At 22.3% G+C, this 27,887-nt stretch overlaps 5 protein-coding genes across 5 annotated transcripts; 3 read left to right on the top strand and 2 right to left on the bottom strand.

Moving 5' to 3' along the window:
• Positions 1-564: 564 nt before the first annotated feature.
• On the bottom strand, positions 565-10,437 carry PY17X_1221300 (oocyst capsule protein Cap380, putative; the record flags this gene model as incomplete). The annotated part of the gene is made up of 1 exon (XM_720492.1): positions 565-10,437. The coding sequence occupies one exon, from the start codon at positions 10,435-10,437 to the stop codon at positions 565-567; it is 9,873 nt and encodes a 3,290-aa protein (XP_725585.1).
• Positions 10,438-14,677: 4,240 nt separating this feature from the next.
• Positions 14,678-16,111, top strand: PY17X_1221200 (uncharacterized protein; the record flags this gene model as incomplete). Its single annotated transcript, XM_720611.2, has 1 exon — positions 14,678-16,111. The coding sequence occupies one exon, from the start codon at positions 14,678-14,680 to the stop codon at positions 16,109-16,111; it is 1,434 nt and encodes a 477-aa protein (XP_725704.2).
• A 618-nt stretch (positions 16,112-16,729) lies between these two features.
• Positions 16,730-17,893, bottom strand: PY17X_1221100 (conserved protein, unknown function; the record flags this gene model as incomplete). Its single annotated transcript, XM_022956779.1, has 5 exons — positions 16,730-16,840; positions 17,076-17,144; positions 17,314-17,347; positions 17,518-17,630; positions 17,822-17,893. The coding sequence occupies 5 exons, from the start codon at positions 17,891-17,893 to the stop codon at positions 16,730-16,732; spliced, it is 399 nt and encodes a 132-aa protein (XP_022812629.1).
• Positions 17,894-18,728: 835 nt separating this feature from the next.
• PY17X_1221000 (signal peptidase complex subunit 2, putative) lies at positions 18,729-20,252 on the top strand (the record flags this gene model as incomplete). The annotated part of the gene is made up of 8 exons (XM_022956778.1): positions 18,729-18,771; positions 18,939-19,003; positions 19,120-19,201; positions 19,417-19,478; positions 19,564-19,650; positions 19,759-19,816; positions 19,936-20,002; positions 20,165-20,252. 8 exons carry the CDS (start codon positions 18,729-18,731, stop codon positions 20,250-20,252), a joined length of 552 nt encoding a protein of 183 aa, XP_022812628.1.
• Positions 20,253-24,044: 3,792 nt separating this feature from the next.
• PY17X_1220900 (ATP-dependent RNA helicase DDX6, putative) lies at positions 24,045-25,551 on the top strand (the record flags this gene model as incomplete). Its single annotated transcript, XM_022956777.1, has 2 exons — positions 24,045-24,435; positions 24,641-25,551. The coding sequence occupies 2 exons, from the start codon at positions 24,045-24,047 to the stop codon at positions 25,549-25,551; spliced, it is 1,302 nt and encodes a 433-aa protein (XP_022812627.1).
• Positions 25,552-27,887: the final 2,336 nt, after the last annotated feature.

Genomic DNA, 27,887 nt, shown 5'->3' with positions numbered 1-27,887 from the left:
CTGCGAATAAATCATAATTTCCCACGTCTATTTTTATAATAAACATTCATAAAAAATAAAAATATGTTTTATAATACAAAATACCGAACATATGAATTCAACTGCTTTCACTGTATCTTAACAACATAATTATACATATATGACCTCGCTGATAATTGTATAATAAATCCAATATATTTTTTTTTTATTAAATGGTGTATATAGTATTATTATCTATTAAATAATATGTATCAGTTTAGTTATAAAACGGTACAAGCATATATATGCATGTGTTTTATATATATGCATGTGCATGGTTTCACATTTTATAAATTGTTCAGAAAGGGTGTGTATGTGTATAGTGTATAATGATAAAATATAAACAATCCAATTATATAAATTTTTAACAAATTAAAAATATTAAAAAAAAGGAGCAACTTTGCATATAATATATCATTGTTAATAGGGTAAACAAAACATAAAACGTATGTGTATATATAGGTAGCCATTTATTGTAGGATCAAATCTACACATATCAAGCATATGTAATGTTACTAGATAATGTCAATATAATTGGACATTTTTTTATGCTCTTCGTAACACATTTAAGCAGTTTGCTTCATTAGAAGATGAACAATGCGTAATTGCGTTAGTTATTTTAGATTCCACATATTTGTACTTTATTATCGAACTTTCGGAATTCTTAACTAAAGGTAGTATATTATTACGAATATTTAAACTATTAATATTGTCATTTTGTAATAAAATACAATTTTTTGATGAAAATAGATCATATTGTAATAATTCAGTTGGATCATTCTCTATTGTTGTTATGTTTATTGAACCATATCCTTTAAGTGATGTTTCTAGTAATATATTCTGTAATAATATGTTTTCGTTTTTGCTTAGCTCATAATTTCGACTTCTAATACTATATGTTCCATTTTGATGTAAATATATCACTGAGTAATCTCCATCTTTTATACCATGTCCTTTTTGAAAATGTACATCATCCTTAAAAATTGTTACCATATGATTTTCTTCATTAAAACCACGTACTGTAATATGTTTATATATTCCTTTATGGGTAGGAGATATTTTTTCTTTCATTTCTGTATTATATTCTGAACAGTTTGTTAAAATATTATTGTTATTTTTAACAATTGTTACATTGTATTTTCCTTCCAAGGGTTTTTCAAATGATAAAAACATAATTTTTTTTATTAATTTTGTATCCACTTCCATTTTATTCGCATCAGTTCCATTAAAAGTATCATTTTCGACAACTACATTAAAATGTCCAATTGGTAAATTTTTTCCTATAATTTTTATATATTCAGTATCTTTTTTACTTGGAACATTATCATCATTTCCTGCCTCTACCTCTTCATTTTTAATAGGTTCTATAATAACATAATAGTAGTCATCATTATTTGAGTCCATTCCCGTATTTCCTCTTTCTACAGTATTATATGTATATAGTTCAATATCATATATACAATTATTACAAGTCATATCACAATTCCATGCACTTTTTATTAAATCTATTATACTTTTTACGTGCACATTTGCATTATTTAAAATATTTATTTTGTAAGAATTATTATTTAACATTTTTATTGAATATTTACTGTCTATAATTTTCCCATCAAAAATACCATCGACAACTTTTTTTATTCCATATTCATCGTTTTCATTTTTATTAAATTTTAAAGATATATAAGATCTATAAAATCCTTCGTCTTCTTTTTTGCTTGGTGACACCGAAGATGATGCAGTATTATCAATGTCTCTTACTTCAGTTGTAGCATATTTATTATCTTTAGATTTTGCAGCATCTATTCGTGTGTGAAATAAATCATTTATTAACATGTTTTCTTCTGAATTTTCCCATTTCATAATATATATCTTATAACACGAATTTTTTAATATTTTTCCAGATGACATAATTATATTTTCAATATCACTTGGTTTTGCCTTTTTTTCATCACCACTATAATAATTAATTGTGCATTTACCGTTGTAAAATTCTATATCATAATGTCCTTCTTTTATAAAATCACCTTGCAACATAAATTCATCATAATCATTATAACCCCATTTCTTGTTTTGATGCTTTGTATTTTTATATTCAGCTATTTGGACCATAAACATGTTATTTTGGTTATCATTTAAATTGTCATTACTACTACTTCTATTATTTTCATTCGTTTCGAGATGTATTTTTGATTCCAAATCTGAGATAAGTGAATAGTCAAAATCCTCATCGAATATTTCTATAAAATATAATTTATCACGTGGAATTGATTCAAACAATACATTAAATATTCCCACTACAAACTCTTCATCTTTTTTATCAAGATTTTTATAATATCCATTTTGATCTATCCTTTTTATATTATTGAAATTTGTTCCATTTACAATATATTTTGATTTTACTATATGTTGGGGGCCGTAAAATCGTGTAATGTTATTATATAAATATGTTGATTTATTATCATTATTTTCTATGCTACTTATAAATGCATAATATTCTTTAAATTTATTATTATTTTTATCTATAAATATCCTTTCATTTTCTATATGTCTTATATCTGTAGTTTCATCATTTATTATTTGCACTTTATATATATATTGCATGTCATCTTTTATATCAAAATCGTGTTTAATACAAGATTCAAATACACTTGTTTCTAATATTTTGTTATTTTCTTTTTCTGTATATACTTCATAATTGTTGTGATTAACATGTACCATATATATTCCTGGATTCACATTCGAATTTGTTTCAACTTCTCTAATAATTTTTATTTTTTTATTTGCATCAAAACTTTCCAATTTGTTTAAATCTTCTGACACACAAAACACTGGTTTAGTTGTGACTGGTAATGATTCTGTTGCAGTGGTTTTAGAAGATTCAGGAGCATAACGAGGATTGCTTTCAAATTGATCAATTCTATGTATATTGACATAATTTTTAATGTGTAACATATAAACTCCATTTTTTAATTTATCACTATGCATTATATAATTAAGAAACCAGCCATCTAAAAGACAATGACCATTTTTACATGCTCCGTAGGATTTGCCATTATTAACATGTATTTCATATACACCATAATTTAATGAATTTGTGCTTATATCATATTTGTTTTCATATACCTCCGTTTTAGTTTTATCGTCATATAATTCTATACTTTTTATATAAATGCTGCACATAACATTTCTTCTATAATATTGTGCACTATTTGAGTTTATTGTTCTTTGATTTGTTAACCAACTGTAGTTCGAAAAGTTCGAAAAGGATAGTTTTGATTGTTTATTTTCTTCAGCATATGGTATAGGTATAACATCGACTACATGAGAATTATCTTTTTTCTCAGGTATCAACGATTCTGAAACATTCTCTGTATTCCCAATTCTACTAATTTTGGGTATATTTAAATCCACAGTAAAAGGCTTTTCCCCACTTATAAACGCATTAGGGGGAGTAATATATTTTGTTCCATCTTCATTTATTCTCAGTATATTAAAATACCCATTGGATAAATTAAATGGTGATCTCGGCATACTATATTGATAATTTGTTATTTGAATATTATAATCCCCATTTGTTAAATGTACTTCACCATTTAATTTGGTACATAATAAATTAAGTGTTCTATTTATCGATAATTTGTCATCATTTCCAATTAATTCGTAACCATGTTCAGAAACATGTAATGACATTTTTCCTTCAGAAATCGAAGTTAAACTTTGTACAAGGAAAATGTATTGAGTTACAGATATGCAATTACCATTTGAACCCGTATTATTTATTATTTTAACTAAGCAGCATTTGCACGATGTATTACTTTTTTCTTCTTCTTTTTCTACTTCTTTTTCTTCTTCTTTTTCTACTTCTTTTTCTTCTTCTTTTTCTTCTTCTTTTTCTACTTCTTTTTCTACTTCTTTTTCTACTTCTTTTTCTACTTCTTTTTCTACTTCTTTTTCTACTTCTTTTTCTTCTTCTTTTTCTACTTCTTTTTCTTCTTCTTTTTCTACTTCTTTTTCTTCTTCTTTTTCTATTTCTTTTTCTTCTTCTTTTTCTACTTCTTTTTCTATTTCTTTTTCTTCCTCCTTTTCTTTTTCTATTTCGATTTCGATTTCTATTTCTATTTCTTTATCTTCTTCTATTTCTTTTTCTTCTTCTTTTTCTATTTCTTCTATTGGAACAGTAGTTGTAGAAGTTGGTGGGGTGGGTAATGGGGGTTCTGTGTGTACACTAGTAGGTATTTCATCCTTAATTATATCAATATTTACTTCAAATTCATTATTAAATATGTCTCTTATTATAACTTTTGTTAAATTAAGTGTTTTTACAAGAGTTAATAAATATACATTATGTGTTTCTTCTTGATAATGTATTAATTGCTCTGTTGTTATAGTCATCGTATTATCTTTAAATAACATTTGAGTAGTTGGCAATTCTAAAAATTCAAAGAGTTTAAGTTTACGCGAATACATAAAAGATACATAATCATCTGTTTGACTTACATTACTGTTATAATAGTACGAATCTTCTGTAAATATAGGATTAACTACTACATATGGATTAGTATCCAATGTAATAAAGCCATCTACAAATATAAGATATTTAACTAATGTTGAGTTCATATCATCATCTTTTATGCGGTGTAATTTAAAATCGATCTTATTCATATCTGGAACTATTATATTATTATTCTTGACACTATAAACAGGTCTTACTGGCATATTTTTATATATATGATATGTATTACTGTTAGTAGTATTAAATTTAATTAAGTATTTATTAAATTCATATAATCCGCTCTTTAAATACATTGTATATACATTCATACAAACAAAATAAATTGAATTAGGGGCTAAATTAAATTCTTCTTCAAAATATGAATTGTCATATTTTTTATGGGGGTAACATTTCATAGAAAATTGATGCTTGCTATCAAATGTATTTGCTATTAATTCAACATGTGATATATCATGTACCTCAGTTATATGTATTGGTGATAAAACTATAATAGCATTTAAAAAATTTTTGTTTAAATTATTTTTTCCTTCAAATAAAAATATATTGTTAAATATATAACTGTCTTCTGGTTTTTTCTTAATATATATGTTATCATTATCTATATATGTAAAACTGGGCTGGTTGTATGTAGAAGTTTCACCAGGTATTAACATTATTCCATTATTTTTAAAATAGGAATCATTATTACATATATTTTCTTTATTTATATAATTTTTTAGATAGTTATTTACATCTTTCACATCTATTAGTATTTTGTGTTCATTAATAAAACTATTAGGCATATATTTCAAAAGTTCAAAATATAATGATTCGTTAAACTCTAATAAAGACGAATTATTCACTTCTTTTTGTAAAAATTGTTTACTAATCCTAATTATGTCTTCATTTTCTATAAAAACTATTTTAGATTCTATATTTTCTGTGTTATTTAATTCCATAATGTTTAAGTTTAAAGGTTTCATATCATTATTTAAACCTTTATTATCGGAATCACCTGGTATTCTTATCATCATATTTATCTGATAAGGTGCTGAAATCAAGTATGTTATTAAATTTATTATTTCGTTATGTGTTAACGAATTTGCAAATGTTTCTTCCAAGTTATAAGGTAACATATTACTGTCTAAAGTACTAAATAATTTCATAAGTTCTTCTTTATCAAAATTACAAATAGTTAATATTTTTTTATAAATAGCACTTTTGTCTAAACAATATAATGTTTCATAATAAATACTAGATATAAGAGATTTGGGGTCATTAGGTATATGCATTAATCCGTTATTTAAAGTTAATTTTGAACAATTTTTTTTATTAAAATTTATAAGTCCGATAGAAAAGGCTATTTCGTTTATTATCACTTCAACCGAATTATAAATTTCTACATCCATTTTTTCTCCTCCAAACTCAATATTGTATCTCTTAGTTAATGTTAAAGGCTTGTTATTAATTAAATTTGCTATTTCTTCATTATTCTTGAATAATATTTCCTTTCTTTGGTTATTTTCAGTGTAAAAAACATAATATGGAGTAAATCCATTATATCCATATTCAGGATAATCACATGCTTGGACACCGTTATTATAATGATGGCATCTATTTAGTTCATTAAAATATGTTGAATAGGTATTGATACGCGTATTTGAAGACATATTATTAGTTAATATCATGTTACGTGGGTGGACAAAAAATGTCTGATATTCTACATTTATTTCCTTTACTAATTTATTTCCCTTCGATACAAAGATTATTTTTTCCAACATAAATAATGAATTTCCATCTAATTGATCTATATATGTATAAAATAATACTGATTCATGAATAGCTTTAGGGAAAGCTTTTAATAATAATATTCTTTTAAAGCCTAATGTTTCTTCTCTATGTGTCTTACCAATGAATGGAACAGATAAGTTTCTAAATGAAAAATATACTGAATATTTCATATCTTCTTGAATATCAATCTGTTTGTCTTTTAATAAACCTTTTAAAATTTTCATAGAAACCAATGATCCATGGTTATCATATTTTGTTTCAAAGTTTGTTATAATATTATCATAATGATTTATCGAGTCTAAATGAATACACTCCAAATCTTTGTATTCTGTAGTTATATTATTTTTATGTATGTATCCCGATTGATTCATTATATGTTTTGTTATATTATCTATGTTTGATTTAGTCATTTCATCATATACATTGCTTTTTGAAATAGGACGTTCCAAAAGTGTTTGTATTATTTTATATGCTGTTGGAGGCATAATTTCATCATTGTCATTTATAAAATCAGTATCATTATGTAAATATTTATACATTATATAATATTTTAATGATGTTTCTACTTCATCTACAAAATTTGAACAACATAATATTTTTTTTTTAATTATCAATGTGTTAAGTTGTGACATTGTATGAACCAATTGATTTGTTGAAACATTTTTTTCGTGGTATTTGAACTCATTGATATAAACAAAGTATTTAATATTTGCAAATGATTTTAACTCATTTTCTGATTCTGCATTAGTTATATTCAAATCTACTTTATATGATGATGTTAACTCTACAATATAGGCTGCTAATAATGATATTTCATTTATTAATTCTTCAAATTTGTTAGTATGTTCCTCAATTTTTATATTATAATTATTTTTAAGGTTTAATAATATATATTGTATATGTGTCTGATCTTTCATTGATAATTTATCTATATTTTTTAATACAATTTCATCAACTAATCGAATTCCAGTTAAGTCGTAAAAAAATGTATAAAAGTCATATTCATTTGATAAATATGCTATTTTGAACATTAGTATGTATATGTTCGAAAAATATTTATTTCTATATAAAACGTTTTTATGAGAATATAATAAATTTAAATTATTTTCGTCAATGCTTACATTAAGTCGTTGTTTTGATTTAGGTGTGTGTAAGTTGTCTTGTTCATATATTTCGACATCAACTAAGTCAAAAACATCATATATATCGCCACTAAATGGTTCCTTTTTTATAAAGTTTAAAAATATTTTATTCTTATTGTATATGAAATATTTTCCCAATTTTCCTTTTAATAATACTTCTATAATCATATGTATAGCCTCACAATTTAGCGAATCATTTACTAAAATGTTAAATTTATTCATCAAATAAGCATAAGCACCTAAACATTCATAATTATATACAGAGACATTCGTGAAATGGGAAAATTTGTCTTCTGATAAAGGTGAAACTGTGTTATAATCTGATTTTTGTGAATCACTTTCATAAAAATAAATATAGTCGTTTAAAAATTTCATGTATATATTTTCCTTTACGTGTGAATAATTAATGCTTAAACTGCCAAAAGGATATAAAGAAGAATCATTATTCTTTGATGTTTGCTCATGAGTGTACATCCTTTCCATATTAAATATATTAATATCATATTTCATTTCCTGGAAAATATTAATATTTTTATAAGCATTTTCCTCATTATGTGATGATTCATTAACAGATACAATATTATCAAAATTTTCTTTTTGACGTTTAGATTCATTAATTAAGTTATCGTGTTGATTTATATAAAAACTATTATTGTAATGCGTTAATAAATGTTTTTTTTTGGAAATATCATTATTATTGTCTGACAAATAATTAATTTGGAACATTTCTTCATGTTTTTCATCAAAATCCGTTGTAAATGATAATTTAAATTTATTCTTTCGTTGTAATATAGATGAAGGAATGTTTATACTTTTAACGATTACATTTGTTGACAAAAGCTCACATCTATTAATATATTCTTTACATACAGTATCTTTATATATTCTTGGAGTGTATTCATGTGGTATTAAAAGAGGATGTCTTGATAAAATGCAGTAGTTTCCCTCGACTATTCTTTGATGTACATTAGTTTGTAATACGATTTCAGGATAAGGGTTAATATTTATCATATGTACAAGTAATAATCTAGTATCAAATATGTAAGAATAATTATACTGTGGGAAGCAAATGTCAGATCCAGTAGTATTTTTAATACATATATTCTCTATAGATATATAATCATAATTGTCTTGTATAATTATTGTTTCTATATTAGAACAATTCGTTATGCAATCAATTGGAAATGTGATTGTTTTAAGTGTTTTATCAATATCTTCAGGTCCTTTATCAGTTTTACGTCCAATTATGTTCATCACAATTACTGAATCATTATTTATGTAATTTTTGACCAATGAGTTCATATATCTAACTAAAGATTGATCAACATGTGTGTGAATTAATATACCATATTCATATATATCGTAGTAATGTAATTGAATATAAACATCTTCAAATATACTTTTGTTTGATATAATATTTGTTATCATTAAATCGTCATTCGTATTATATTCTTTATAAAAAATTGAAATGTTACAATCTAGTTCATATGTATAATACATTACTGACATATTGGCATAACTGTTTTTTTTTCTGAAATTCTTGCATACACCAGTATATTTAGAATCCAATTTGTTATTAACATAACTACTAATTTCTCTAGCTATATCTTGCAAAAGAACTAAACATATATCTGAGGATTCTTTAAGTATTAGTTGATTTTTGTATATACGTGCATTAATATCTATACCATGTTGTGAAATAAATTCCTTTTCTTCCATAAGTACAATATTTTTATCAAGTCCAATTATATCTGGATTAAACTCTAAAGATAAAGAGTTTAATAAAACAGTTAATTCTTCGGCATATACATTATATATATTATTTATTAATGAAGATGACGATTGAGATTTTTGTAATGTCAAATTTGTGGTATACTGTAACAAATTGTCATATGTAATTTCGTTATATTGATGCATTAATCTAATAATTATTCTAAACATTTGAATGTATTCCATTTTTTTATCCATGTTATTTATATATATATTTTTTATATTGTTCAATAATGTATTCACATTAATTGTAACTAAAAGCCCGCTTACTGTGCCTCGTGGATAATAAAATCCATTATCATATTTTAAAGGAAGGTGAATTGAATAATTTTTTGCAACAGATATCATATTATCTTCATTAGTTTCGTTTTTATTGAACTTCAGGAACATATTATTCTTAAAATTTACGCTTCTTTGATCATTAGACGTTATTTTTTTCAAAATTTTATCGATAATATATACATGGTAACAATGTACACTTTTTACGTCATAATGAATTTTATATTTTTCTGAATGTGTCATAATAATACCAGAGCATGGGTGTACTAATTCATATTGGTTATTATATAATTCTTCATACCTTTCAATAGATCTTAAATTTATTTGAGAATGGTATAAATTAAAATTGCTAAACAATAATTTACCGTTTACAAAGGAGCTTTGTGGAAATGGTAAATTAATTTGTTTGTGTCCTCTTGTTGCGTGTATCATATTGTTCTCTATATTGTTTAAATCGATTACTATTTTTGTATCATTACAAATATTACATAGACACTTATTTCCAATAGTATAATCTTTATTATAAATTAAATCAGTTACTTCTAATATAATGTTATAATGTAAAGATGGAATATTATCAAATTTTAATAATGCACTACCATCTGTAGAAAATATACTTGTTGCATGATGAACAGAAACTATATCACTAGTTTCTTTCTGAATTAACATAGCTTTTATTGTGTATCCATTTATTCCATTATTTACTCGTATTTCATAATTGGAATGTTCACAAATATTTGAGTACTTTGGAACACATGTATTCCCAAATGAAGAAATATCTATAGCATATCTTTTCTTTTTGGTGGAGTGCAATCTTTTTTTGTTATTAGTGTTTAGTTCCTCGCTACCCAAATCTTTTAATAATGGATCGCCCCAATAAGGGGACGAAAGAACAGTGCCCAAAAGGCATACTATTAGAACATAAATTATGTTGATAATATACATTATTTTATGTTTTAACAAATATAATATGAAAATTCTTTTAAGTTGTATTATATTTTTAATATGGTATAATATATAACTAAAAGTTTGTATGTGTGTAGAGCGTATAATATGCCCTCTCTATAAATAAAGTATTGTTAATATAAAATAATACTTAGCTTCTATATAGGTGAAATTGTATATGTATACATATAATTATACTCTATATATTATTGTGTAAAAATATGACACATTAAAAGTTTATAAAAATATAAACAATTATTATACTTTTTTTGTGTTATTAAAAATAACTTATATATAAAAAAAGTTGTGATATGCAAAATAAAAAAATTATTATTATTATTATTATTATATATAAAAATTAAACATTAAATATGATACATGAAATTTGTTCATAGGAAAATATAAAATTTTGACATTTAAAAAATATATTAAATTAATATATTTATTTATAAAAAAATAATAATAACATATGGGCTTATTATTAAAAACAAAATAAAAACAATTGTTATTTTTTTTTTTTTTTTTTTTTTTTTTTTTTTTATAAATAGCTTATTTTCCATTTTGGCTTGCTGAAGGCTTGCAACCAATCTGGTTGCAGAACAAGATACAGCTATTCTCAATGCATCTACATTTTTTCCATTATTGTCTATTTAGTCCCATCGATCGATAAAAAAAAACATTGTACCTTAACATATATTTTTTGGGTAGCTAGCTAAAAAAAATAAAGATATTTTTTTTACATATAAATATTAGAAAAAAAAAATTTTTTTTTTTTTTTCAATATAGATACATGTATTCTCTTAAAAAAAAAATATTATTGTGCCATATTTTTTAAATACTCCTTTTACAGTCAATGTCGATAAATAAACAGTGCAATGTCGTATTTTTAGTGCATGCATAATATAACATTGGTGTGCATTCCTTTTAATGTATTTTTTAAAATATATACAATGAATATATGCAAATTTGTTTAATATTAAAATAATCACACCATTGTAACAAAAATAGATACATTCGTTTTCTTCTTATAACCCTTTGATAAAAATTTCCATTAAGGAATATATTTAAATGGTTAGTGAATATATATTAAAATATTCAAAGTAAAAAATAAATAAGTTTTATTAAGGAATACTTCATACATAAATTGTATGGTGAAATGTATTCACACGAATGCATACATACATAAAAATGTATTGTTCACATTTTGACCACTGTAACAAATTTCCTGTTTTTAGCAAATATTAAGGGATTATATTAAAATACTTATTTATTTACCACAATAAGCATCCTCACCATTTTAAAAGTATTTTATAAAAATTAATTTTGTAACGAAGCGTGGTGAATATAAAGGGAATTAATATTCACATATTCGATAATGAATATTTCAATGTGCAATATTAAAATTAATGAACATAAAAAATTAAATTCATTGTTATATTAATTTATGACAATGTAATATAATAAACCTTTAAAAAATAAATATTTATAAATATAAACAGTACCAATAACATTGAATCATTAATTATTTAAAATACGTGACAAAATCCATAAAAATTATTGTTGTAATATTTTATGCTTTCAAAATTTTTTTTTAAATGTAACTATATTTTTCATATTTGTGTAATATATTATCAATATAGGTATTTTTTTATATTCCATTTATTTCTTTATTTATTGTTCCCAATTTTCCTTTTAAAATTTCAATGGTTTCAATTTTTGCGTTATAAAAGAACTAATTATTTTTAAACATAAAATTTTATATTTTAACATTAAAAAGGGAAAGATATAAATATTTAAAAAATCTCAATATTATTCTTACACCTATATATTTAGATCATTCATATTTTATATAAATTCATAATAATTACGAGTATTCAATATAATAATGTTAAGGATAACAAAATATTTCTTAATTATGTCATTATTTTATTTTTACCGTATGTGTGTATCATTTCCACTTTAAGTTATGTTAAAAGGAATATAAACAATAATATATATAAAATAAAATTGTAGTTTGTATGCCATATAAAAAATAATTTACCTTCAGAATTATATAGAGATTCGTTTTTTTTTGATTTGTTATATTATTAAATATTAATCTCGAATATATATTCAATATATAGGATTAATGCATATGTATTATTTATATTCGAATATTTACTTTGCCGTGATATTATTGCTATTTATTTATCCCAATCTAATAATGCCTATAGTTTCCTTATATGCTGAATGTAACATACCATAATGAATTCGATAGTCCGAATATGTTCATAATTCCATAGCATATACTTTATGTTGAGTATATAAACAATATATAAAACTTGTTTATTTTGAATCATATGAAAAACACATGTTTTGTTCCCCTATAACATCACCAATAATTGGATGCTTTTATAGGAATGCAAAATAAACTAAATTTCGTTTGCGCCTAAATTTTATTTAATAGTAATTTTTACAAATAACAGTGAAAATATAGCATCATTTTCAATAACTTTCTGTTTCATGATTTTATAAACTTATTACAAGGGTAAAATAATGATATAATAAAATATATAGAATCGCATTGTATAAGTGTAAATTATTATTCCCTACCTTATTTTTGTTTATTTTATTCCGTCCAATTTTTCCTATTATAAAAATATTATATTTGCTTATAAACAACTTTCATAAATTAAGGTGTACATCCTAGTATGATATATATTGTGAAAACCAATGCTATAACTGCAATTGAAAATGTGATCATATATATAGCCTCAAGGGAAAAACCAAGAAAATAAAAATTGAGAATAAAAATATGTAGATAAATTCCCCTTTCTTTAACCTTTACAATAGCTTGCACAATCATTCACGACATTTACTTTCACCATAATACACACTTATACATTCTTACACGATATATTTATAATTTATTGCTTTTTTTTTCCATACATTTTTTAACTTTCATTTATTTTTGTCGATTTCGAACTATATTTTTTATCTGTTTCTATTATTGATATTCTTAAAGAAATTATATATTATCGAAAAAACCGGAAAATAAATTTATATCTTATATAAAATTATAAAAAATATTGAGGGTTTTAAATATGGTATTGATTTCCTTTATTATTACCTTATACACTTTATTAATAACCTCCTTATATAAGATAACATTATAATATTTCTCTATACATAATGCTACATGAAGGGACACATTCATTTATGTTTCAAATATGTTTTGTTTAGGCCCATTTTTTCACGTAGTATAAAGTTTTCGAAATTAAAAAAGTGAAGAATATAAATAATTAAAAAGTTTATAATTGTTGACCTTTTCTTTTTTCCTATAGTCATGCTAAATATGTAAAATATAAAACTCACAATTAACAATGTAGCTATACAAATATTGAATGATAATATGTTTATATGTATTGAATGTTATTCATATAATTTATGCATATAGAAAAAAAGTATTTAGCATGGATAGAAGGCATGATATTTTACTCTATAACCAATTTTCCAATAAAAAATTTAATGTTTATAATAGGAATAAAAAATATATTTTTTTTTTTATCAATATATAGCTATAATAGTATAACATATAGACATTTTTTGTGAGTTTTATTTGTATTTATAAAATTTTATATAGATTACTTTTTATGTAGAAATAGTTAAAAAAAAATCGTTAATGATAATTGTGATTGTTTTTGGAAAAATTAAAATATCGTATTCTGCTTTTATTAAAGGAGTGCTAAGTAACGACAAAAAATGTGGAAATGACATAAAATTTGGTATTAATTCTTAGGCATATTTCTTTTCATTATTTATTTCATTATTTATTTAATTATTTATTTAATTATTTATTTCATTATTTACTTAATTATTTATTTAATTATTTATTTCGTTAACTTTTTTTCATAATTTCCACCAATTATGTCAAGAAAATATGTTGTATTAAAATAAAAAAAATATACACATGAATTCTATATGTATAATATATACACGTAGATATAGTAAACTAAATAAATTAAGATTAGTTTACATTAAAAAAAAATAGTAAAATTTATGAAATTTATGAAATTATACATATGGATATATACAGACATAATTAAAAATACAATTCTAATGAGGAATTCCTAATATGCAAATAATTATATCGATTTACTGAATTTTGAAATTATTATAAAATAAAAAAAATTATATTATAGATAAATGTAATACAATTACCAATTAAATATATTTAAAAGTAAAACAAAAAAAGAGAGTAATGAAATGCTTGGTTATAGTTGATGCCCAAAATGACTTTCTACCAAAGGGGGCGTTTAACTCTAAAGATGAATTTATGGATGTTTTGCATAAAATAAATAGGATAAGATTAAACTTATATAATTGCACAGAGAATGACTTAATAAAACTTGAGGACTGCAAAAATGTTATGGAACAGAATAAAAACATACTAATAAATGAAAATATTATAAAATATTATAAATGTAATAATGACATAGATGATGAAAATTGTAAAGATCAAATTTTAGTTTTTCCATTTGATAAAAATAATCTTAGTAAGATAAATAAATATGGGTTATTAAATAAAAAAATAAATGGACACATAAGGGAACATAATTCAAAGGATGGAGAAAATGATAAAGAAATTAATGTAAACGGCGATTGTAGCAATTTACCCGATCTAAATAATTATGAAAAAAAAAAAACACAACTTAATAATTATAAAAATAATTACTGTAATATGGATAAAAATAATAATTGCATAAAAACTGACCATCCAAAAAATGTGCAAATGACCTCGTTAAATGGGGATTTTAGCAATAAATCGCATTTTGCTATGACCATTTTGACTGTTGATTATCACCCACAATTACATATATCTTTTGCCACAACACACAGGTTAATTTATAAGGAAATATCCAAAAATAGTGTAAAAATAAAAAAAGATTTAAAAATGAACGAATGTATAAATGACAATTCTTATAATGTGTTGCCTGTAAGTAATACTGAAATATCGAAAGAATCGAATAAAATAAATATCGAAACAAATAAAAAAAAAGAAAAGAAAAGAAAAAATGATGATATATTTTATTATGAAAATAAATGTGAAAATCAAAAAGAAAATTTGATTGATACAAATACTCAATCAGAATATTATGAATATTCCTCATTTTTGAAAAATCATAAAATTAATACTTTAACAGATGTATTGGAAAATATTGAAAAGATAAAAACACCTAAATGTATATATAAAGGTGTAAATTCTATAAAAGATATTAAAGAATATACAAAAATAAATTTCTTAAACGAAACAATTGACTTATGGCCTGTTCATTGTGTTAGGAATACGCCAGGATGTAAAATACATAAAAATTTAATTAGAAACATAAATGATATAATTATTAAAAAAGCATACAATGAAAGTTTTGATAGTTATACCATATTTGAAAATGATACTGTTAACAATAATATACTAAAGATTTTAGTTGAACAGAATATAAAATCTGTATATATATGTGGCTTCATATTTGAGTATTGTGTTAAAGACACAGCACTAAGTTTTTTTAGACAGGGATTCGAAACATATATTATTGAAGATGCAACAGCAAGTTTATATGGAAAAGATGAAGATAAACAATTTTTAAAAAGCATAGGAATTAAATTTATTAATTCAGAAACAATGTTTCTCACATAATTTGAAATATACCAAATAAAAATATAGTTGTGCGATGTTCATACATACTTTATTTTATTTTGGCGTTACAAAGTAGCTTCTTTGTTATATTTTTTGTGTATATGAATTGTAAAAAAAAAAAATACTTTTTCATATACTATCCAATATTGGTGTTAAATTATATGTTTTTGTTATTATTGTTGAAAATTAATCATACATAATATATATGGTGGTATTCTTATAATTAGTTACAACTAATTGAAGACTAATTGTTCATAAAGAATCTAAAAAAGTTTCAACATTTTGGTTTGTTATGTTTATTTTCCTTTTCTCATATTTGTTGTAGCATATTCCATTTATATTTCAAAATAAGTTTGTAATAAATTGGTATATAAATTGTTCCTTATATACATTTTTATTTCAAAAATTTGCATTTTACCAAAAAACTAAACAAATAATATTTTTAAATTAAATTTATTTTTTTGAAATTAAAAAAAAAAATGAAAATATATGTTTTTATATCATCATGAAAATAATAGAAACAAATTGTATGATATAATTCTAGGTATTATTTAAAATTAAAAGGGCTATGCGGGATATTATAACAAAAAAAATGTTTGAATGGGTTTCTTAAAAATTTTAATATTTATCCAATTGCTCCTTGTCATAAATTAAAGCTTTTCTTTTCCATGCCCATAAAATAAAATGGTCATTATGTGTTAGGTATCTTTTATTATTTTCCAGAGTAACCTAAAAACCATATTAATACAAAGTTTTATATATTGTATAGGAATATACATACTTATGCATTTATAGAGACATATAGTCACATGCTCATATTAATGAATTTACAAAATAATGCCATCATATGTATTCCATAAAAATTATTCTAGGCTTATGTAGCATACTTATTATTTTATTTTTAAATTAAAAATAATAATAAATAAAGCATTAAATCATATACTGTTGCTTGTGCATTTCATACCTTAACGCATTTATCTTGAATCAGATTATTAATTAGATTAAAATATGTTCTTTTTACCTTTTTTGTGGACTAAAAAAATGAAAGCATTCGCATAAAACATAAAGAAATATGCTAAAAAGTTTTTATATAGCTCTGTATATTCAATATGTATACTTATGCAACTACATTAACACATAAAAAGTGGACAACTGCACATATATAAATATGTGCAAATATATATATGGGTTATTTATTTTACGTTAATAACAACGTGTTTAAACGTTTTCAAATACCTATGAAAAGAAATAATAATATACAGATGAATTATACTACAGCGCAATAAAATGATCATATAATGCTAAAGCAAAGGGTATAAGATGTTATATACATATATATATATATGCATACATAAATAAGCAGTTTCGTATTTATAAACTTCCTATTTGTTTATGAAGAAACTTACCAAGTTAAAAGCTCTGTGTCTGAGCATTTTTCTTTTTTTATATGGGAAATATAGTAGCATACAAAAAAAGCAAAATGCACATATTTATCGTAGTCTAAGGTATAATTTTTATCCTATAATTTATGATAAGGTAATATAATTAGGTAAAATTAATAATGGCTTGTGGTGATACAAATATACAGAGTGTATGTATTTGTTCTTATTTAGCTGTGTACACATATATGTATATATGGAGATGAGTAAATCAATAAAGAGATAAAAAAATAATATATATGTATACGTATTCATTATATTTGTAAATTACTTCTATAAGAGAATTCTTAGAATATCCACTGTATGTATACTCATTTCCATCAAATGCTATATCAACATTCATTTTGTAAAAGAAAAAAATTAAGAATTAAAAAAAAAAATTATTTTATAAAGTAAAAACGAATTATTTTCGAAAACCATAAAAAAATATGCATTAAATAAGTAATGATAAAATAAAATACTATTATTTATTATCGCACAGTTTTGCCATTTTATGATTTAAAGTTTCACTGAATTATTTATTATAAAAAAATTAAGACATTTTTTTTCAATGATAAAAAAATAACACAAAAAAAGCCGCATATATATATCCGTTTTAAATATATATGCATATATTCATTTTTGTGCGTAAAATTATTATTGTGTATAAGTTCCCACTAATTAATTTACAGGTAAAAACTTTTGTATTTTTTTTTGTTTACTATTTTACGTTTTTTACAATATATTTGTTCACATATGTACATATATATTTTATTAATATTTCGATAATTTTATTTTTAATATTATATATACAATACATATTTATATTATTATAAAATTATGCTATTAATTCAAAGGATAGTTAAACCCTTTATTCTTACAAAAATTGTTTATTTTTCTTAAAAACAATTTACGATTGTTTTAATTATTATTAAATTGTTAGATATTTCATGTATATATATTATATATATATACCCAATTAATGACTGTTTTTTTTTCAAATAGATATTTTATCCCTATAACATTCCCAACCCTTTTACGCACATCTATAATATACACATACGATGATTGCGTGAAAAACTCTCGTCAAAATATATAAGTGTCATTTGCGCAATTAATTAGTTATATATAAATATACAAAAGTTGGAATTTGAAGAAAAGTTTATGTTAATATAAAATATATTTAATAATAGAAAAAAATGTTTAGTAAAAAGCCCCAAAGTGAAAATAAAGATAGCACATGTAAGAATATAAAACAGAAAAAGGAAAAATAATAAACTAAAAGAACCCATATATAAGTGAATTGAAAATCTTAATTTATGTACAATTATAACTATGATAGCATATAGTAATATATGAATCCAAAAAATGTTGACATGCATATATTTTGTTTCCCTCCAATTTTACAGACATTGTAAAAAATCTATACAGTGAAAATGAGCTTAAAAAAGTTACACAGGATTACTTAAGTGAGGTAAGTATCTATTTTATTTGTTTGTGAAATGAAGTATTATAAAACATAATAATAGAAGTGGTAATAATACAGATTCTTGACTAATGGTTAACGAAATAAATGTCTTTTTTTTTAAGGAAATAAGAAACCTGAATATATATGAAAATGTTAAATATTCAAACATTAGGATTCTATTATCTATAATCCTGATAATTATTGGTAATAAAATTTATGCGAACAATATATATGTGTTTTTTTAAATTGATTTATAAGTTTATAACATTTATACAATTAAAAAAGTTAATTACATTTTGATTATTCGTATGCTATTATTTCCGATCTTATACTTCCTTTATACGTCTCTATATAGATATTCATATGTTCACTCATTTATATTTTTCTTTTGTACATTCGATGGGAAAATTCATATACAGGAGGATATTGTTGTATTTTTGTCAATCACAAAAATGAGCCAATACTTATGATACAATTTCTGGTATTTATGAATATAATATGAAGAATATAAAATTTTTTATTTTTTTCCCCCCCACATATAAATTACGTCTTTTCTGTTATTTCAGGCTGCTTTTTTTTCTATATCAATAATATTATACATTTGGGAATATTTTTATTTTGAAGACTATTTCATGATAATAGAAACGAATGATGTAAAGATAAAAAAAATATAAATATATATATGTAAACATGTACATATATGTTATTCTTTATAGAAAATTGACTAAATATTTAATTATTATAATTTTTTTTTTTTTCAGAACAAAGCAGTAAAACTATTCTTAAAATTCGATATCAAGACGAGCTGTCTTATTTTAAGTTATAAATAATTTTAATAAAGAAAAATAAAAGAGTTTCTCATTGAAATTTCTAAATAAAAAAAAAAATAATTAAATTACCATTTTTATAATATATGTTTTTTATATCTTATTTTTTAGATTACAAATTAAATAAAACAGTATATTCTACACCTTTTGAGTTGATGAAATTATATAATGAACAAGGGTAAATTTCTCGTTTTAATATTGCACAATAATTATTAAGCAACTATTTTTATGAACAAAATGTATAATGGGTGAATATATAACACTTACATATTCCTAGTTTGTTTGTATTATGTAATATTTTGCTTTCTATGTATTTCTTTTTGATTTTATCATAATTTAGGTACCTTATGGAAGATTATGCACGCCACACATTAAAGCAATTCATTTCAAATCATGGGAAAAATTTTAAATTAACAAATAAAAAATAATAATATGTTTATTTCATTCATTTTTTTTTTAAATAACTTATAAAATACTAAGAGTATTCTTATTAATCCGTTTGAACGGGAATAATACCATCGTTTGATTCGAAATGTCATGATATTATTTTTTTTTCATGTTTTTTATTATTTATTATCAATTTATAAAATAAGTATTATAATCTATATTTGTATAAGGGTATAGAGATTGCATATGTTTGTGCATGCATGTTGATACATTAAAAAAATACAATAATAAAATTAAACTTAACAAATTAAATCATTAAAAATGTAATTGTTGTCATAATTTAAACGATATATTTCTACATTTCATTATTACTATTCCTGATTTTTGTTTAGAATAATTTTTTAAGAAAAATTATATTGGGGATTTTTTGTGGAAAGATATTACACCTTATATGTCATTTTGATCGACCTCAAATATCTTATGTGCTTTATCATTTTTTTTAATTTGATCAAAAAAAACGTGTCTACTTATATGAGTATCCACATCCATATATATAAATAATTCGGGCTAGGTGTTACATTATATATTGTACCAATAAAACATGAACTATGTTTTTTTTTTATATTGTTAGAATGTTTCTCAATACATTAACATTTTCCTTTTTCTATGCACACTTAACATACAATGCTGATTAATTTTTTTCCCGATCTTTTAAATGTTTAAGTAATATAATCCTTGCGCAGAAACGGGAAAACGTATGTAGGCACCATTGTAATTATTATTTTATTAATTGTGCGTTTTAAAATAAGCCAAATATAAAAGACTATTACTTGTATATATATTTGACAAATTATAGAGAGAACTAAAATTCCATAACTTTATTACTTATACTTTTATTTACATTTATTGTGTATATACAAATAAAAAGAAAGAAGCAAAGACCGCAGAAGAGGGAAATAAATTATTTATACTTAAATATTTATGAATATTTTTATGCATATGTATTTACATTTTTTTACATTACACACATGCATATCGATACATAAAAAAATTCACATTGCCTATATTTCATATTAAAATATAATACGGTTATATATTATACATTTATATAATAAAAGACATACTTTTAATTTTGACAATATTATTTTATCACACATTAATTTTATTTTCACTAAAGAGAAAAGTCATAAAATGAAATATTCAAACTTATCAGATAGCTTAAATATTACAATATTTTAATAACTTTATGTATTTTTTTTACACAAACTAATAATTTTTATTTAGAATAGTGGAGTATACTATAAAAGCCAATGAATTATTTTATTTATATATTTATTTATTTGTTTTCCCTTATCCTAATGTATTAAATATTATACATATGCATATAATAAATTGTATTGATTAAATATTAGCCCTAGTGTATATGCCTTATTTTACACACACATATATTTTTTATCTCCAACTTAAAATTATACTTGAATTATATTAATATTTCCACGAACTTCATAAAAGGGTAAAACATTAAATCAAAGCAAAAAAATAGTAGCACAAATTCATAGAATAATTAAATATAACTGCTTATTGAGATAAAGAGTACTTATGATCAATTAATAATAGACCCATAAATGTGTCATTGAAGTATTTTAACTTTTTTATTATATTTAACGTACTTATTTTATATATAAGGAAAATAATTGAAATATCGTATTTGAAACCACAAATATAGATATAATAAATGCATAATATATATATTTTACTTAAAATGCCGTTTAAATATTTATATGAAGAAAAGGATGCATTAAATATACAATATGCATATGTATAGCGTATATTTATAATCGCTATGTTTTATTCTTTTCTTAGTTATAAATAAATAATGTTTTGTAAGAATATTTAAATTGTGTAATATATTTTTCATGAGATATTTCAATAAATAAAGTTTTATATTTTACTATTATACCCTCTATCATACTAAATCAATAACATTGTTATATTCTTTGTAATAGTTATTTTAGTGTTGAGTTTATATAATATGTGTATGTATATACATATTTTTTCACCCTTGGAATAGTTATGCAAAATTTTTATTATATTGTATTTATATTTGTTTTCATTCAATATATATATATATATATTTTTTTTTTCTTATATTTACTACAATTATAAATTCATTATTAATGTTATCAAATGTTTTTTTTTATCCCATATATTGAAGAGCTACATATCCATAAGTATATATTTTTACACATGCACACACACATTCATATAATAAATTATATATATGTGAATACATTTTCTTAAGCATAGTTTGCCTATTTATAACTCATTCGTTTTTTTTTATTATTCTTTGGTTTTTCCTTTCTTCTATTTCATATATTTTTCCTTACATTCCTTATAAATATTGTTATGCTTTTTCAAGCCTTTTAGCAGTAAACCAAAGTATCTTTTTTTTTAATTGTAAAATTTTCTATTTATATATGAATCCTCAAATCTACATACGTTATAGTTCCTTTCTCTTTTTAAAATTTATATGAATGTATGTACATTATACATAAATATATTTGCCAATCATGTAATATATAAATTTATAGTGATTTATTTACTATATTTGTGCATTAATACTTTTTAAATGCCGATATGATAAATTCTTGTAAAAAAAAACTTTCATTTTAACAATTTTTTACAATATTTAAATATTTAATATATTTATCATTTTATCTATGATTATTGTTTACACATATTTTATAGAAACATTATTTATTTATTATTCTTTTTATGCCATTTTATATTACAGCAATACGATCCTTTTGTTTTGTAATTGTTTATAATTTAAAAGGAATATATTTAGGTGTATGTATTCACTTTCTTTTTTTTTTGAAATTATTGTTTTGCATTGAATAGCCAAAATTTAAAATAGTTCAAACGAGTCATTAGTATATTACACGCATATGTACAATCCCCCAAAATATATATTAATTATATGGGATTATATATTTATGTATTATCTGTATATACATTATATATTATAATTACCGCATGATATTTTTTTCAAAATCTAGGTTTAAAGAATTAATATAACTCATCCTTTTTTTTATTATTTATTTGAATAGTGTTATTTAAAAAAAATAAATGTATATATCTAATTTATTTTTTTATGTATACATATATTTACTATCTGTACACATAAAACTCGTTATGCATGTATAATATTTTTTTTTCATTCCACCCTTTTATATTTTTTTAATTTTTATCCAACTCTTTCTTAACTTATAATATCATTTTTTTTGTATCTTTAAGTTTTTTACCTTCTAATATACAGAAAATATATCCTGTTTAGGCTTTATATTGTTATTTAGTCTCTGATATCTTTATTTATTATATATATTTTTATTTATTTATTCCATTTTGTTCCTTTTTTTTATTTGTATGTAGTTTATTATTATTATTATTATTTTTTTGCTTTCATTCTTTAATTCATATTGAGTTATTTTTCTTTATTATAACGTTTATAATTCCTTTCCATATTCTATTCATATATTTCTTTTATTACGCTGTTAATTTTATAATACTCTTTTTTACGGCATAATTCTTTTATCTCAATACGTTGCATATATATAATCCATATATGTATATACCCTCTCCATGTTTTTCATATTTTTTTCTACTATTTCCTTTTTCAACAAATGAGATAAACAGTTATTCTATATATACATATATATATACTATCCACACGTTTCATTTTAAAATTCTTATATAAATATAAAATTAAACTGCAATATATATAACACTTGTGTGTGTATTTGCATGTATATATATATTATATATACAGCAAGATGAGTTATAAAACTAATTGTGTCGCTTCAAATGCTAATACCAATGCTTTGAATAATTCAAATAATTTAAATAAAATAGAAGACAATGTCATATTTGATGAAGCTTGGAAAAAAAAAATATTGGAGCCATTAAAAGATCCTCGATATAAAACAGAAGATGTGACAAAAACCAAAGGAAATGAATTTGAGGATTACTTTTTGAAAAGAGAGCTTTTGATGGGTATTTTTGAAAAAGGTTATGAAAAACCATCTCCAATACAAGAGGAAAGTATTCCTGTGGCTTTGGCTGGAAAAAATATTTTAGCTCGAGCAAAAAATGGGACAGGAAAAACCGCCGCATTTGCTATTCCGTTACTAGAAAAATGCAATACTCATAAAAATTTCATTCAAGGTAAAACTATTCAAAAAATCAGTAAAGGAATACATATAATATACATTTACATATAGTGTATGCATGCTAGTAATTTGTAGAAATTTTTTACATATAGAAATCCCCAGCCCAGTGTTTATTTTCTTTTCCTTATATACATATGTATACGTATATATTCATCTATGTTCACTCAAAAATGTTTATTGACATTTCCTTTCATTCATAGGTTTAATATTAGTTCCCACAAGGGAATTAGCACTACAAACATCTGCTATGATAAAAGAATTAGGAAAACATATGAAAATTCAATGTATGGTAACAACTGGTGGTACTTCATTAAGAGAAGATATTATGAGACTTTATAATGCCGTTCATATTTTATGTGGAACCCCTGGAAGAATCTTAGATTTAGCAAATAAAGATGTTGCAAATTTATCAGGATGTCATATAATGGTAATGGATGAAGCAGATAAATTATTGTCCCCTGAATTCCAGCCTATAGTAGAAGAATTAATGAAATTTTTACCAAAAGAAAAACAGATATTAATGTATTCAGCTACCTTTCCAGTTACTGTTAAAGAATTTAGACAAATTTACTTATCAGATGCTCATGAAATAAATTTAATGGATGAATTAACATTAAAAGGTATTACCCAATATTATGCGTTTGTTAAAGAGAGGCAAAAAGTACATTGTTTAAATACTTTATTTGCTAAATTACAAATTAATCAAGCTATAATATTTTGTAACAGTATAACAAGAGTTGAACTGTTAGCAAAAAAAATTACAGAATTAGGTTATAGCTCTTTTTATATACATGCAAGAATGTCGCAAACACATCGAAATCGTGTTTTTCATGATTTTAGAAATGGTGCTTGCCGATGTTTAGTTTCCTCAGATCTTTTTACAAGAGGTATCGACATTCAATCTGTTAATGTAGTAATTAATTTTGATTTTCCTAAAAATTCAGAAACTTATCTACATAGAATTGGTAGATCAGGAAGATATGGTCACTTAGGGTTAGCCATTAATTTAATTACATATGAAGACCGTTTTAATTTATATAAAATAGAATTAGAACTAGGAACTGAAATTCAACCGATCCCTAACGAAATAGATCCATCCATCTATACTTAATTTGCAGTATACTACATCATAATGATGAGCACATATATATACACATTGCGGCTTCAATGCAAAATTTATTTGTACACAATATTACCAACTTACCCCACATATACAATACTTTTTTTATTTATCATCAATTTTTTTCTTTTTTCCCATTATACTTAATTTTTTTAAGCTATTGACATTATATTGGAGTATAAATTAATTAAAGCATAATATATTAATACACAAAAAATATATACATACATATATATGCATATTTGTACATTTTTTTTTGTTAAATTACTATATATAATTTCACCAAATTAAACACGCGAACACATATAATTGATTAACTAGGAATTATGTTTATATATATTTATACACAATATACTTATAGATATATAGTGCAACTTATATATCCAGAATGACTCGAAATTCGACGTTATGGAATTCTTTGACTTTTTCAAGGAATTTATTAATTAAAAAATTAATGAAAATAAAACGTGCAAATAGGAGAATATATATATTTTTTGTTCTTTTTGCTCGTAGTCACACACAAAAATGTAACAAACATGTAATAATAATGCAATGAAAATGCAGTAAAAATGCAATTTTTCGTGTTTATTGCCTTTCATCATTTTTCTAATTTTATAATTTTATAATTTATAACGCATTGTTATGACATAAAATTTATTAACCATTATTCTTATGCATTTCACGATTTTTTAAATATCGATTTCTTAACACCACGAATAAAAATCAAACTATGTAAAAGGTGTGCTATCCACATTTTTCAACCTACACAAAATGGAATAACATACATTTATATTTACATTAATGTTTTTAACTCTTTTGTGAAAATATTTAAAAGAAAAATAAATTTAATAGCGATTTACATGTTTTTAAAATGTTTAAAAAGGTAAAACATTTAATTGTTTCTTATTGATACTACATTTGCATGTTTATTCATCAAACAATATATTGTATCACGCTTTTTTCACATTATACCCCTAAATACATTTATTTTCTTATATACATATCGTATGCATGATACAACCTTTTCCAACTTATACAATTTTTATTCCTTTCGTTTATTTATAGTTTATAAGAGTACGAAATATACGAAGGATAATATGACCCGTTGTAAATTAATGTTTTTCTTTATATATTTTTATAATACCCTTAATTTTATTCACATGAAAAATTATTATAATAACTACATTTATAATGTCTTATTTCAGCAGTAAAAAGATAATATATTTTCCTTTTAATTTTTTTTTCATTTGAAAAGTATTAGCAAATTGATCTGTATTATTGTGGTATATACAACTTTTTATATTTTTTAATTGGGAGTAATATTATTAAAGAAAAGGAATAAAAAAATAAATACACATTATATAACTGTGATAAAAATATAATATTTTACTATCAGTGGCAATGTTCCAGAAAAATAAATACGCAAAAATTACATATATGTTTAAACAAATAAACTAATAAAAATACATACATATATGTATGTATATATTTGTATTTGAGTTATTTCGTTTAAATGCCCTATTTAAAATGGTACCCGTTATGTTGATTTAACCACACCCTATATATTGCTCGGTTAAATCTAAAAATAGTATTTCACAAGTTTTATTAATACGCACATAATATATATGAACGATTAAAAATTTTTATATTAGCATAATATTTCTCAAGTATTAAAAAAAAAATAATATGAAACTGTTTATATATTATAATAACGTATAAAATATTCGGGATAATAATTGTGGCAATTTTCAATTTATGCGATATAAGTGCGATAACACTTATCCATATATATTTTTTTTAATATATAAAAGAAGAAATGTCTGTTTTCTTTTGTTTTTTTGGTGATTTTATCAATATTTAATTTTTACTATTATTATATTAATTAACGAAATTTCATGAAAAAAATTAAGAAAATAAGGAAAAACAATAATATTACTAGTGAAAAGTGTTGCATTTTATTTTGATATAAACATATATTAATAGTTGCTGTAAAAAAAAAAGCGTATTATTGTTACCATGGTTTTTATTTTATATGTATGTGTATATAATTAAATACGTAATAGGCATAGTTCAAAAATCCATAATAAAAAATTATATTAGAATATATATATATATATATATATATATACATATATGAAAAATAATTTATATTTAATTTAATATTATTTTTTATTTATTTATTTTCTCGTTTTAAGTATATTAAAGTTACAAAATATTTTAATTTAATTTTTTTTTTATTTTAATTTTTATTTTATTATTTTCGCAAATATAAATACAATTGTATATTTTTTTATTCATTGAAATTTAATTTTCATTTTTAAGAAAAC

This window comes from Plasmodium yoelii (assembly GCF_900002385.2).
Source record: "Plasmodium yoelii strain 17X genome assembly, chromosome: 12".
Taxonomy (NCBI): Eukaryota; Apicomplexa; class Aconoidasida; order Haemosporida; family Plasmodiidae; genus Plasmodium; species Plasmodium yoelii.
The sequence above is the reverse complement of the archived record's forward strand: the minus strand, read 5'-3'. Positions and strand labels throughout refer to the sequence as shown.